This window comes from Apodemus sylvaticus, chromosome 1 (genome assembly GCF_947179515.1).
Source record: "Apodemus sylvaticus chromosome 1, mApoSyl1.1, whole genome shotgun sequence".
Classification (NCBI taxonomy): Eukaryota; Metazoa; Chordata; class Mammalia; order Rodentia; family Muridae; genus Apodemus; species Apodemus sylvaticus.
Genome location: NC_067472.1, coordinates 106,987,632 through 107,002,354, shown reverse-complemented (window position 1 = coordinate 107,002,354; position 14,723 = coordinate 106,987,632). Strand labels below are relative to the sequence as shown.

General features: G+C 44.6%; 1 protein-coding gene and 1 non-coding gene across 4 annotated transcripts in view; one reads left to right on the top strand and one right to left on the bottom strand.

Moving 5' to 3' along the window:
- The window catches only part of Uvrag (UV radiation resistance associated), a 257,422-nt gene that overhangs the window by 50,533 nt on the left and 192,166 nt on the right, over positions 1–14,723 (bottom strand). For all 3 annotated transcript variants that reach the window (XM_052158118.1, XM_052158124.1, XM_052158130.1), the window contains one exon: positions 7,805–7,883. In XM_052158118.1, coding sequence (XP_052014078.1) covers positions 7,805–7,883 — 79 coding nt within the window. The remainder of the gene's footprint in view (positions 1–7,804; positions 7,884–14,723) is intronic.
- LOC127676586 (small nucleolar RNA SNORA17) lies at positions 445–570 on the top strand. Its single transcript, XR_007976047.1, has one exon. It is a non-coding gene; the product is annotated as a small nucleolar RNA SNORA17 (small nucleolar RNA).

Below are 14,723 nucleotides of genomic sequence, written 5' to 3'. Positions count from 1 at the left end.
ATTAGAGTATGAGCTTTTGTAGGAAGTCTAGATAGCTACACTGTCTAGGACAGCAATTCAAATATTTTAGTCTCAAAGGTCCTTTATACTGACTCCCAATTTATGTGGGTCATGTATTAATATTTGCCATATTGTAAATGAGGATTAAAATTGACTTTATCAATTCATTAAAAAATTAAAGAGCTGCTAGAGATTTGGTTCAGTGGTTGGCAGTCTTTGCTGCTCTTATAGAGGCCCTAGGTTCAGTTTCCAGACCTGTGTGAGGCAGCTTAGCTCTGAGGGGTCTGAATGGGTCTCAATGCTCGTCCAAATCTGAGCGCACATGGCAACTGTGCAAACACAAAAATAAATTTTAAAGAAGCAACCGAAATCTATTACTTGTCAGTATAAATAAAAGTTAATATTGATAATTCAATTAAAAGAAGCATTTTTTTTAAAGATGACCCTGTTGCTAAAGCATTGTAGGTGTGGGCTACTGTGTTACACATGCCAGAAGGTGGCAGAGAGGAGGAGGGAGGTTATGTCTGTGCTCAGTGTTTTGACCTGCAAACATCTGAGTAGCCTAACATTTCCTGGGCTGACGGCAAGTCTGGTGCCAGGGGCCTCAGATGGGGAGTTAGCCACCAGTTAGTTCAGTATCTGAGCTGGATAGGTGCTGGTGGAAGGACCCTGTCTGGGACTGAGGGTTCTGTTGTTTCTTTAAAATTTATTTTTGTATTTGTACAGTATGCCATGCGCGCTCAGATTTGGACGAGCACTGAGAGCCATTCAGACCCCTCAGAGATGAGCTGCCTGGTCTGGGAACTGAACCCAGAACCCTGACTGTGAGGGAGTGAGCTAGAGACAGAAACCCTTCTCATGGGGCCACTGCGGAGGTCTGGAGAAAGAACAGGGAGCCTAAGATGACTTTCACACAGGGCCTGGACAGGGAACTAGCCTAAGATGGCCATCCAGTGAGTGCCACGCAGGCCTGGTGGGGGCAGAACATGCCCGAGATGACCCCTGCCTGGCTCTATAATGCACAGCACTCCTGAGACCACGCCTGAGATGACCTCGGACACTCAGAGACCCAGGGCATCTCTAAGAGGAGCAAGTAAGTGGCAGAAAAATGGAAGAGAAAGAGAAATAGAAGGAAGTGGGCATAATCAAGAGAGGCAGAGAGTGACGGGAACAAACAAATCCAGTCTTCCACTGGAATTCAGAATCAGGCTGGTTACAATGCTCCCTCTGCATGCACCTTCCTTTACTAAACAAACAAACAAACAAACAAACAACAACAACAGCAACAAAAACAAAAACCAAAAAAACCAAAAAAAACCAAAAAAAAAAAAAAAAAAAAACCCAAAAAAACCAAACCGAGTCCTTTCCTACTCTACCCTTTGTCCCAGCTGTTCCTATGGCCTTAGGCAACTTTCCCAGAAGAGCTGCTTTTCTAGTCCTCACCATGCCTTAGCTCAACAACTACCACTTCCTCTGAAAGCCTTATTTAGCAACTTTATCTAATGCAGGTACATAGCCTTCCCCCCCCCCCCCCCCAGCAAGTTATTTGCATTATCATAATCTTTAGTACTTCACTTACTATAATCTAAAATGCTTTTATTTACTGCATGCCTTTCCCCATTCAACTAGAAGTCTAATAAAGTGGGAATCCTTATGTCTTGGTAGTACTAGACATTGAATCCAGGACCTTGAAACTCCCTAGGCATGCGTTCTATCAGCTGAGCTATCCCCAGCCAGGCAAGCTCACTTTAAAAATCAATGCTAATTATACTGTGCTTAGAAATATTCTTGGATTCTTGTTAGTGTTTGATTTTGAGACTTGCCACTAGCTCAAGCAGGCTTAATTTGCAGTCCAAACTGTGAGTCCTGAGCTCACAGTGATCCTCCTGTTTCAGTCTCCGTAGGTATGAGCTGCACACTACAGGACTTCTGCTGGCTCTGACAGGCCCCTTTCTCTAGCATTACCTGCTGAGGGGCTGGCTCTGGCCGGACAGCTCTGCTGCTGACAACTCTACTGCCTGGCCAGGCACCCACAGCCCCTCAACTGCAGTGGCATTCAGAGGGCAAACGGGTTGGCTAGCTCTCTGCTCTGCTCACAATACTTTAGGAGTTCTGCTTGAAGGCATGTCTTCCTAAGCCTGTGCTTCCAAAGCACGGGCTGGATTGATCCCAAACCCTGAAGTAACAAATATTACTAAGTTCTGTCATTTCCTCCACCAGAAAAGTGATTTTACTACGACTTCTGGTTGTGATGAAAGGTCCTATTGACTATTCAAATCCTCAACCAAGTTATGGACTCAGTACTAAGTGACTTCACTCCCTTTTCTCGGGCACTTTAACACATGCCAGCGCTTTCATCTACCTCCACTAATGTGGCTTGTAAATCACGGGGGCGGGGCTGCCCTAATGGCGTGCCTTGTTCACATCTCTAGAGATGGGGTATAACCGAGACGCACTGAGAAGACAAATTCCTCTTTGACAGCATGCATTAATATATGCAGATAATCCTTCCAAAGCTGCCCACATCTTGTTGCAGTAAGGCTGACTTATGAACGATAGTTATTAATAACTCTATGACACAAAGGAACATGGAAGAGCAGTAAGGTCAAAATACAAAGAAACTTTCCCAAAGCTTCTTGGGGTCACGGATTTGCTTACAAGTTTCTTTTATGTGCTCAAAAGTGGCTTCCTGAACAAGCTTTCAAATCTATGGAAGTATGTTTTAAAGAAACAGAAAATGACCCCAGAGAGCTAGCTACTTGTTTCCTATGGACAGAGGAAATAAGCGATTGCCCTCCCCTGCAAAGAATGCACAGTTGAGCACACACAGTTTCTAAGGCAGGCTACTTCTATGCAATGAGAACATTAGCTGAGCACACTGTGGCCTTCGGCCGGTTAAGTCAGAGGCTATTGAGGCATGCTCCTACACGCTCCATCTGTGAGCCGACATAGAGCACCACCCGAGTTTCCCACTACACACAGGGCAGCCTCCGCTGGGCCTTGCAGGTGGGCTGCTCTCAGCATCTCTTTATACCATCTTTTCCATTTCTGTTGGGACCATGACTTGTTTATGTGCATGCACTCCTGAGTTTGCAGCTGACAGATATTAATGGGGAGATTCAACACCACAGCAGGGCAGATTGTCTCTGGAAGCTTCCAAACCCAGTGCTTATATGCACAAAGCAAGATGCAGCCAACGGGGCATGAGAGAAGGATGACCTCAGACTAGAAAGTAGCTCTGGACAAGCCGTTTGCAGTGTCATGCTGTGCTCCCTCTCTGCCACAGCAGAGCCCCCTGGACATGCTGCCAAATTCACTTATTTACTAAGTTACTTTGTCTTTCTTAGTGCAGTCTTAAGACCAGTCTTTTCCAGGGATCGACACAAATGTGACAGAGGATGTCTTGACAACCTCTGCGAGCTAGCCTTGATATTAAAATCCTGCTTCTTTGACAAAAAGCCTTATCTGCCAAAAATGGAGGGAGGGATAGCGTCAGTTGTGGGAAGAAGGGCACAAGGGAAGGTGAGTCACGGGCAGAGTCAGTGAGACTGCTCGCCCCAGCACGGAAGTGAGGCTGCACTGGTGTGATCCTGAGCATGTGTAGTTTCGGTTAGGAAACAAGTGGTTAATTCAGTATGACAAACTAGAAATATGATCCAATTTTAGAAAATGATAATAATTTTCATAAAAACCACATTTCAAAAAAAACAAAATGAAATGAAACAAAACAAAGACCAATATTAAACAGGTCTGAGGGGGAGAAAGCAAAGATAACACCATATGGAGGAATAATTCTAGGTCTGATGGACCTTTAGATTCATATGGAGAAAAGACAACTGAGGCTCGTAAAAGCAACACACCACAAACCTATTACTTCCATAAAATCAAAAGGCGGAGGATACATCTGACAATGTCTTTAAGGAACAGAAAACTATGGCTACTCCACCACGTGATGCTGCAATTGGACGGATCTCCAAAGGAAAGAAAAGCACCAAAGCCTTCCCAGGCAGCTAAAAAAATCCAAGGACTGTCCAACCCTTGAAGCAGAGCCAATTGCACTAAAGAAATGCTATGGGCTGCAGTCAGGAAGGCACAGCCCAGGCATCTGCTCCTCTTCCTACAGTTCATGGGAAACACTGTCCATATGAGACATTAACTGATGGGATGCCGAGAGAGCCACAAGCATCCAAGGCGGGCTGGAAGGAACAAACGCTTGGCCCTTCCCACTGGGCCTGGATAATGAGGTGAGGAGACCATTATGGACTTGCCAAAAGCACTAAACTTTTATTCCATAAACAATAATGCAGAATGAGTCCCCAGAAGTGGTCTAAGAGAAGAAAGCCATTACCAATCAAGCTGTAGGGCCAAGAGATTTATTCAGACCACACACTCAAGCCCAAGCCTACCAGAAGAACTCAGGAAAGGATGGTTAGAGGCAGAGATGGATTCTAAAGCATGCCCAGTGCGCCTCCAAATTCATTTTAATGTCACAGAGAAGACTGCGGCAACAACATCTTGCCAAAAGCAATCTACAGATTCAACACAATCCCCATCAAAATCCCAACTCAGTTCTTCACAGAGTTAGAAAAAGCAATTCTCAAATTCATCTGGAATAACAAAAAACCCAGGATAGCTAAAACTATTCTCAACAACAAAAGAACTTCCGGGGGAATTAGTATCCCTGACTTCAAGCAATACTACAGAGCAATAGTGTTAAAAACTGCATGGTATTGGCACAGTGACAGACAAGTGGACCAATGGAATAGAATTGAAGACCCAGAAATGAATCCACACACCTATGGTCACTTGATCTTTGATAAAGGAGCCAAAATCATCCAGTGGAAAAAAGACAGCCTTTTCAACAAATGGTGCTGGTTCAACTGGAGGTCAGCATGCAGAAGAATGCGAATTGATCCATTCTTATCTCCCTGTACTAAACTCCACTCCAAGTGGATCAAGGACCTCCATGTAAAACCAGACACACTGAAACTAATAGAAAAGAAACTGGGGAAAACCCTTGAGGACATAGGCACAGGGGAAAAATTCCTGAACATAATACCAATAGCTTATGCTCTAAGATCAAGAATTGACAAATGGGACCTCATCAAATTATAAAGTTTCTGTAAGGCAAAGGACACTGTTAAAAGGACAAAACGGCAACCAACAAATTGGGAAAGGATATTCACCAACCCTACATCTGACAGAGGGCTAATATCCAATATATACAAAGAACTCAAGAAGTTAGACCCCAGGGAATCAAATTCATCTGGAACAACAAAAAACCCAGGATAGCTAAAACTATTCTCAGCAACAAAAGAAAATCTGGGGGAATCAGTATCCCTGACCTCAAGCAATACTACAGAGCAATAGTGTTAAAAACTGCATGGTATTGGTACAGTGACAGGCAGGAGGATAAATGGAACAGGATTGAAGATCCAGAAATGAACCCACACACCTATGGCCACTTGATCCTCGACAAAGAGGCTGAAAACATCCAATGGAAAAAAGATAGCCTTTTCAACAAATGGTGCTGGTTCAACTGGAGGTCAGCATGCAGAAGAATGCGAATTGATCCATCCTTGTCTCCTTGTACTAAGCTCAAATCCAAATGGATCAAGGACCTCCACATAAAGCCAGACACTCTGAAGCTAATAGAAAAGAAACTGGGGAAAACCCTTGAGGACATCGGTACAGGGAGAAAGTTTCTGAACAGAACACCAATAGCGTATGCTCTAAGAGCAAGAATTGACAAATGGGACCTCATAAAATTACAAAGTTTCTGTAAGGCAAAGGACACCATCAAGAGGACAAATCGGCAACCAACAAATTGGGAAAAGATCTTCACCAATCCTACATCAGATAGAGGGCTAATATCCAATATATATAAAGAACTCAAGAAGTTAGACTCCAGAAAACCAAACAACCCTATTAAAAAATGGGGTACAGAGTTAAACAAAGAATTCTCACCTGAAGAACTTCGGATGGCGGAGAAGCATCTTAAAAAATGCTCAACTTCATTAGTCATTAGGGAAATGCAAATCAAAACAACCCTAAGATTTCATCTTACACCAGTCAGAATGGCTAAGATTAAAAATTCAGGAGACAGCAGGTGTTGGAGAGGGTGTGGAGAAAGAGGAACACTCCTCCACTGCTGGTGGGGTTGCAAATTGGTACAACCACTCTGGAAATCAGTCTGGCGGTTCCTCCGAAAACTGGGCACCTCACTTCCAGAAGATCCTGCTATACCACTCCTGGGCATATACCCAGAAGACTCCCCACCATGTAATAAGGATACATGTTCTACTATGTTCATAGCAGCCCTATTTATGATTGCCAGATGCTGGAAAGAACCCAGGTATCCCTCAACAGAAGAGTGGATGCAAAAAATGTGGTATATCTACACAATGGAGTACTATTCAGCCATTAGAAACAATGAATTCATGAAATTCTTAGGCAAATGGATGGAGCTAGAGAATATCATACTCAGTGAGGTAACCCAGACTCAAAAGGTGAATCATGGTATGCACTCACTAATAAGTGGATATTAACCTAGAAAACGGGAATACCCAAAACATAATCCACACATCAAATGAGGTACAAGAAGAAAGGAGGAGTGGCCCCTGGTTCTGGAAAGACTCAGTGAAACAGTATTCGGCAAAACCAGAACAGGGAAGTGGGAAGGGGTGGATGGGAGGACAGGGGAAGAGAAGGGGGCTTACGGGACTTTCGGGGAGTGGTGGGGCTAGAAAAGGGGAAATCATTTGAAATGTAAATAAATTATATCGAATAAAAAAAATTAAAAAAAAATGGGGTACAGATCTAAACAAAGAATTTTCACCTGAAGAAATGCGGATGGCCGAGAGGCACCTTAAGAAGTGCTCAACATCATTAGTCATTAGGGAAATGCAAATCAAAACAACCCTGAGATTTCACCTTACACCAGTCAGAATGGCTAAGGTCAAAAACTCAGGAGACAGCAGGTGTTGGCAAGGATGTGGAGAAAGAGGAACACTCCTCCACTGCTGGTGGGGCTGAAAGATGGTACAACCACTTTGGAAATAAGTCTGGCGGTTCCTCAGAAAACTGGACATGACAATTCCGGAGGACCCTGCTATACCTCTCCTGGGCATATACCCAAAGGATTCCCCGGCATGCAATAAAGATACATGCTCCATTATGTTCATAGCAGCCTTATTTATAATAGCCAGAAGCTGAAAAGAACCCAGATGTCCCTCAAAGGAGGAATAAATACAGAAAATGTGGTATATTTACACAACGGAATACTACTCAGCAATTAGAAACATTGAATTCACAAAATTTTTAGGCAAATGGTTTGATCTGGAAAATATCATCCTAAGTGAGGTAACCCAATCACAAAAGAATACACATGGAATGCAATCTCTGATAAGTGGATATTAATTAGCCCAGAAGCTCTGAATACCCAAGGCACAAATCGCATAACAAATGACTCCCATGAAGAAGTAAGGAGAGGGTCCTGATCCTGGAAAGGATTGATCTAGCATTGGAGGGGAATATAAGGACAGAGAAAAAGGAGGGAGGTGATTGGAGAATGGATGGAGAGAAGAAGGTTTATGGGACATATGGGGAGGGTGGATCTGCGAAAGGGGAAATCATGTGGAATGTAAACAAAGAATATGGAAAATAAAAATATAAAAAAAAAAAAAGACTGCAGCCAACAGACTGCACTGCTCACGTAACTGGGTAAAGTAAAGGGTTGGCCGCTATAACTAGTCCTGGAGAAAGAAGGTAACCATGAGGAAGAGGACCAAGAAGACCCACTCACCTGTGCTATGTTCTTGTTCAGAAGGTAGACACCATAATCAAACTGCAGCTTCTCCCCTCCCTTTGGATACAGTGGAAACCTGAGAAAGGTAAACAAAGATGAGAATTTCTCAATGACAAGGTAAAATGGCCTCTGCCCACAGACACAGACTTTCTTAGGCACGGCACAAACATCTCATGATTAGATTGAACCGCAGACTTGGATATAGTCGCTGCAATCTACTAATGTCTGCATAAGAGACAAGAGCTGCCATCTTCCCACAGAGGAACTGAACACACAGCAGGGCGCACACACCCTCCAGGAGTGGAGTCGCTGTTTCCTGAATCCTGCCAGCCTATGACAAAGATCCTCCTTATTCTTTCTAATGCCTCGGACTCGATACTTCAACTTCTAGAACTAAATGAGAAAGAAAGTTTAGGAGGAAAATTAGGCTTGAAAGCAATATATAAGACTGTTTCTCTTAAGATGGCTGGTTAAAATGTCAAATTTGAGCCAAAAAATCCTTCTAAAATCCATCCCTTTGCAATGACAGCTAGTTGGATGTGATGGCTGCATGAAGATGTATTTGAGCCACAAAGCTCTCGGAATCGCCTCACCTTGTGACCCGCCTGGCTCACTGAGGCAGCATGGCAGGAGCTTGGGACTCTTTAAAACGAGCTGGGAGGTTAGGGAGTACACTTCTCTCCCGAGGCCCCTCTCTTCCCTCCTGCACAGAAGAAGTCAGTGCACATTTACAAGTGTTTCGGTTTTGGTTTGTTTTGTTTTCTGGCTCTCAAGATCAAGCATCAGTGCACTAACCTGAAACAGATTTCTCTACAGAAAGGCTAGTCACCAGCACTTCTGGTTGTTCTTAGTGACAGTCATGCTGATCAGTAAGGGGAATCTCAGGGGCTCTGAGTTTGTATAACTCTGATGGAGGAGGGTGTTAGGCACTGCTTTAAATACTTATCAGCCATTTGTAAATCATCTTTAGAGACTACCCATTTAATAGCTCATTTTGTTACCCTGCTGATAGGAATGCAAAATGCTCTAGCCACTAAGGAACTATAGAGGGCAAAGAACAAAATATGTGACTATTATGCTGGGTATATGCCGACCAATAGTAAGTCAGCACAGCACAGAAGTGCCTCCGTGTCCATGTCCACAGCAGCCGTGTGATGGAATCGGCCTAGGTGTCGGTCAACAGATGAGCGGATGCAGAAAGTATGCTGTATACGCACAATGGAACGTTAGGCGCCCATAGAGGACAACGAGATTATGGCACTAGCAGGAGAATGACTAGGACTGGGAATTACTATATTAAGTGAAATACAGAAACAGACACAGAAAGACAAATATCCTATCCCCTCTTTACTGTGAGTCCTAGACATTTTTATGGCTGTATCAAAACATCTTTGTGTTCATCCATGAAAGCACAAAGGAGTCTAAGGGGAGGAAGAAGAGAGTGGCAGGAGGGGTGAGGAGGGATGACCAAGGGGAGGAAGGAGAGTGACAAAAGGGGTAAGGAGGGATGACCAAGGGGAGGAAGGAGAGTGTGAGGGGAGGGGTGAGGAGGGATGATCAAGGGGAGGAAGAAGAGTGTGAGGGGAGGGGTGAGGAGGGATGACCAAGGGGAGGAAGGAGAGTGACAAAAGGGGTAAGGAGGGATGACCAAGGGGAGGAAGGAGAGTGTGAGGGGAGGGGTGAGGAGGGATGACCAAGGGGAGGAAGGAGAGTGACAAAAGGGGTAAGGAGGGATGACCAAGGGGAGGAAGGAGAGTGTGAGGGGAGGGGTGGGGAGGGATGACCAAGGGGAGGAAGGAGAGTATGAGGGGAGGGGTGAGGAGGGATGACCAAGGGGAGGAAGGAGAGTGACAGGAGGGGTGAGGAGGGATGACCAAGGGGAGGAAGGAGAGTGGCAGGAGGGATGAGGAGGGATGGCTAAGGGGAGGAAGGAGAGTGACAAAAGGGGTAAGGAGGGATGACCAACGGGAAGAAGGAGAATGTGAGGGAAGGGGTAAAGAGGGATGACCAAGGGGAGGAAGGAGAATGTGAGGGGAGGGGTGAGGAGGGATGACCAAGGGGAGGAAGAAGAGTGTGAGGGGAGGGGTGAGGAGGGATGACCAAGGGGAGGAAGGAGAGTGACAGGAGGGGTGAGGAGGGATGAGCAAGGGGAGGAAGGAGAGTGGCAGAAGGGATGAGGAGGGATGGCTAAGGGGAGGAAGGGTAGGGAGAATGAGTGAATTTGGTTAAAGCTAATGATATATTTAAGAAACCGTATTTCTGAAGCTTACCATGATGTACCATGAATATACACTAATAAAAAGAAAAAATATCAACTACAACCTAGGGCTATGAAACAAATGACATCTAGCTTGGCTCTGCAAGTAAAACTATTCTCAAGAACAACATAACCACAGTGAAATGAATGTTGTGGGATAATTACTAACCATTTTGATTGTCACAACTGACTGAAGAAAAACTGCATTTTAATAATGAAAGCTCGGGGGTGTAGAGTTTTCAAGTAAAATAAAAAAGGAAGTACAATTTAAAAGCTTTATATTAAATTCTCAAGAGCTATGGGTTTCATAGTATCCAAAAGGTAAATCTGATGTGCTGTAAAATTTATAGGCATTGGGGAGTGAGTAGGGTCATGCACTGAAAATTTACTAAAGGAAACCAAACATCTTAGACACCCATCAAGAACACAGGACTGTGCATTTAACTGGGTCAGTAAAGCACCAGCTATGCTGTGAGGTGTGTCCCCAGCAGAGAGGAACAGCACAGCAAAGGCAGGGCGAGCAGCGCAGCGCCAGGGGTGGTGGTTGTTGTTGTTGCTTTTCACAGCACCAGGAACCATTCACACTCACGTGGCTGTGAGGTTCTTTGGAGGAATCTGCATGAGTCCCAAAGCTCTGCCTGCTGCAGGGTCATTCCATAAGCTACCACGCAGACTCTGAACAGTTCTCCCAACCCAAAGCCATCTCCACTTTCAAGTTATAAATTCAGAAACTCCATACACCTTAAGAGTAAACTGAGATCAGCCCATGTTGAAAACCAAACCTCTACATTTGTGAGAACTGGATTTCACAACATTTGACTTTATTATGACTGCTCTGGGACTTTGTGGAAAGAGCCACAAGGTATCTGTGTAACATTAAAACAAAACCAGAGAGTGATTAGAGACAAAGGTTGGAACAGGGCAGTGCTAAAACAGACCAGGGATCAGGACAGAGTTCACGTCTCGCTCTCCTTCCACATTCTTAATGGGTCACTTCAAGTTGAACACTTTGTTTATACCTTTCCCATTCATCTCCTGTTGCAGAGGCATGTGGGTTTATAGACCTCCTAAGCTAGCTGGAGAGATGGGACCCACTGCAAAGGGAAAAGTCCATTGCCATCAGGACAGACAGATAAGAACTCAGCTACTCACATATAGCCAGAAAAACATTCTTAAAAGCACAAAAGGGCTTATTACTGAGAGTGGTGCAGCCAGCCAGCCCGTGGTGGTGCCTGCTGGGACCCTAGTGCTGGGAGGTCTGCAAGTTCAAGATCAGCATGGGCCACACAGTAAAGCTTGTCTAAACAAAAGAAAACAAAACAAAACCAAACAAAAAAAACCAAACCCAAACCCAATAAAAACAAAAGAACACCCACCCACCCAACCAACCAAAAAAACCAAGGAAACAAAAAATAGGAAGGAAAGGGTATTACTAATAAATATGAGCCACATATTTACCATTAATATATTCAATATGAATTACTAACATTGAACACAACTAAATAGCCAACTTTGTTGTTTCTCAACTTAAAATACATTTCCAAGTTCTATTAGGACTGCACCTACTGTACACAGTGAATATTACAGAGCAGTAAGCAATGAACACAGTGTGTGTGGAAGAGAGCCATCCAAGGGGAGTGCTCCGCAGACCCGTGGAGAAGGTGGCCTTTAATACAGGAGCCCACCTTGATCCTCTATCCTCGGTCTCATCATCCTAGCCAACCTGCACCACTTCTTTTCTCAGCCACCCTAGTTTGTAATTTTGCACACATGGGGTGATTATTTGGTTAGTCCGTGTTTCTCTTAGTATACAGCTCAGCAAACTAATGTCTCCCTTAGTAACAGCTAGCTCTCAGAATAAACACTGGGCCTTTTGGTTTGTTTTTGGATAAGGCTGAACAACTGATCTAAAACTTACTGTGCAGCTTAGGCTGGCCTCAAAATTGAGGCCATCCTCCTGGCTTCAGCCTCCTGAGATTAAGATTATAGGTGTGAGCCACACTGTGCCCAGCTCAGAAACAGGTTTGATTTTGTTCTTCCTTTGCCTTTACTAATGGACACTCAATGAATATTTTCTGAATTAAAGAAACAGATCCTGTGTGAAAGTGATTTGTAGCTCATTAGACAGAGCCACTCCAGCGAGGGCAGACTCGTGACAGGGCTCCCCAATGCTGTGATCCTGGTGGGATTAGCTGAGAGGCTAAGCCTGGGAATGACTAGACTGGGCAACAGTGTCACTATTATTTCAAAGAAACTGATGCCTGGGTCACCGTTTAGTAAGTGGAAGAGACATGACCTCATTTCTTGGTCTTCGTGGATAAATGCAGTATTCTCCTTCGCTCTGTGTCCTTCAGTGAGACACACCCAAGATGACTGCTCAGGAGAACATCAGCCAACTGAGGGCAAGGATGGAGGAAACAGGGGTGTTCATCTTGGAGGGGGATCAGCACTGTCACAGACATACAGGCCTGGGTCTGTTTGCTTCCGGCAGCAGGGAGTGGCGTGCATGTGTGCATGCTTGGTCTTACCACAGATACAATCCCTAAAATCTTGGGTACAGGTGGCCAGTCAGAGATGGGGACGTGTAAAGGGCAGAGGGTGGAATGGCGGCCTGCCAAGAAGCAGGTCCAGACCCTAATTCCCAGAACCTGTGAAAGTGACCTTATTTGGAGAGGAGGTCACAAAATATTAAAAGATCTAGGGATGAGATCATCTTGATTATCCAGGTGCGTCTTAAATCCAGCAGGTGTGCTTAGAAGGGAAAGGCAGAGGAAAGGTCATGTGACTTTGCCCAGTTACAGCCAGGAAATGTCTAGAAGCTTAGCAATGGGAAAGGAAGGTGTGTGGCCCTACTGACACCTTGATTTTGGACTTCAGTCGTCCATGAGAGAGCATATTTTTGTTGTTTTAAGCCATTAAGTTTGTTGTAATTGTTGTAAAACCCTAGAAACCACCACAGGAGGAAACATGGGCTTCCCATCAGCTGCATGGGATAAATATGCTCCCCCACCCGGTGTCAAAGTTCTGTAAACTGCACGCGTGGATCTAAGTGCATAACGGTTTCATTTTCCTTCATAAAACCAGAAAGCATCTCAAAGCCACAAAGCCTAAGGGGCATCTGGAGAGGCATCAGCTGGGGCTGGAATGTAGTCCTACTGAGTGCTGCCAGGCAGGGCTCCTGAAAAGAAATCTGAGAGAGCCCTTGCTCCTGCATAAGTTCAGACACACATAAAACACCAGCCACAGAGCCTGTGTGTGTGTGTGTGTGTGTGTGTGTGTGTGTGCACACGCGCGCCTCTAATCCCTGTACCCAGAAGCTGAAACAGGAGAGTCTTGGATTCCAGAACTTAAGCTACTTAAGAGAGACCCCTTTTCTTAAAAACAAAACCATGGAGACATAGTACACAAAGACTATGTAATCCTGACCTTGGAAAATATTTAAAAAAGAAGCCATTTTTGAATCTTCTTGTTAAAAAAATTATAAGCACTTACTTCTCTTTCAACCCCAGCAATTTTTCTTTTTTGTAAACAAAGAACTCTAGACCAGTGGCAATTTCTAGGTCTTTTCTGGGACTCACATCCAGGTTCGGGAGGCCTCAGCTCTCCACATAGTCTTGGAAAGGCAAACAATAACCAATCCTTCCTCACTGTCAAGTTCTTACTTTGCCCATATCTTGTGGCTGCAGAGCATGGATCTGTGGCCTCCAATTTAATGTGGATCAACGTAGCTTTAATATTTGGTCTCTAAGTACTTCGGGAAAGCCTGGGGTGTGCTGGTGGCGGTTTCTCTTTCCATTGTAATTGGTTAGTCTTGGTTTTATGTTTTGATTAGTAGTAGTAGCAGCAGAAGCAGCAGCAGTGTTGTTTGGTGGTGGTGGTGGTGGTGGTGGTGGTGTAGTAGTTGTTGTTGAATGTTTGAAGTTTAAGATTTAGCAAAGCCAGCCAAGGACTGCTGACTTGTAACAGAGGGTCAGGCAGGCTAGTATAAGCACCACAGAACTGACTCAAGTTAGCATAGTCGGTTTCTGAGGACTTGTTTGGAAAAATAAATCGTTAAAACTATCTTTATAAAAGCGAGTTTTAAGGCTGGAGAGGGGTCTCGGCGATTAAGAGCACCTGCTGCTCCTCCAGAGGCCCTAGTTTCAATTCCTAGCACCATGCGGCAGCTCACAACCATCTGTAAATCCATTCCCAAGGACTGCAGCCCCCTCTTCTGGGCTCTGTGTCCAGCAGACATGCACATGGTTACATGGACATAAAGGCAAAACACCCAAACGCAAAATAAAGATTTATTTTTAAAAGTGAGTTTCATATTCTTAGGCTGATTCTCCAATTTTACTTTTATTACTTTTCTTTTTCCTTTTGCTTTTTTTCTGAGATGCTAGTTACTCTCCACGTCAGTGGCCTGCCAGGTTCTTCCATGTAGTCCGTTTTTAAAAGTTGGATTATAACAGAAAAGACTGTCTAGTCTTCCAAGCGCCTCCTTCACTCACGCAGTCCAGGGTGGCAGCCAGGGCATGGGCATCCCCTGCGGCAGGCCTCCGCCCACACAATGAAGATAACCCCAGAGCAGTGCTTCTCAGCCTTCCAGATGCTTCCCTCTCTGACACAGTTCCTCTCATGGTGGCAACCCCCAACCATATTATTATTTTCATTGCT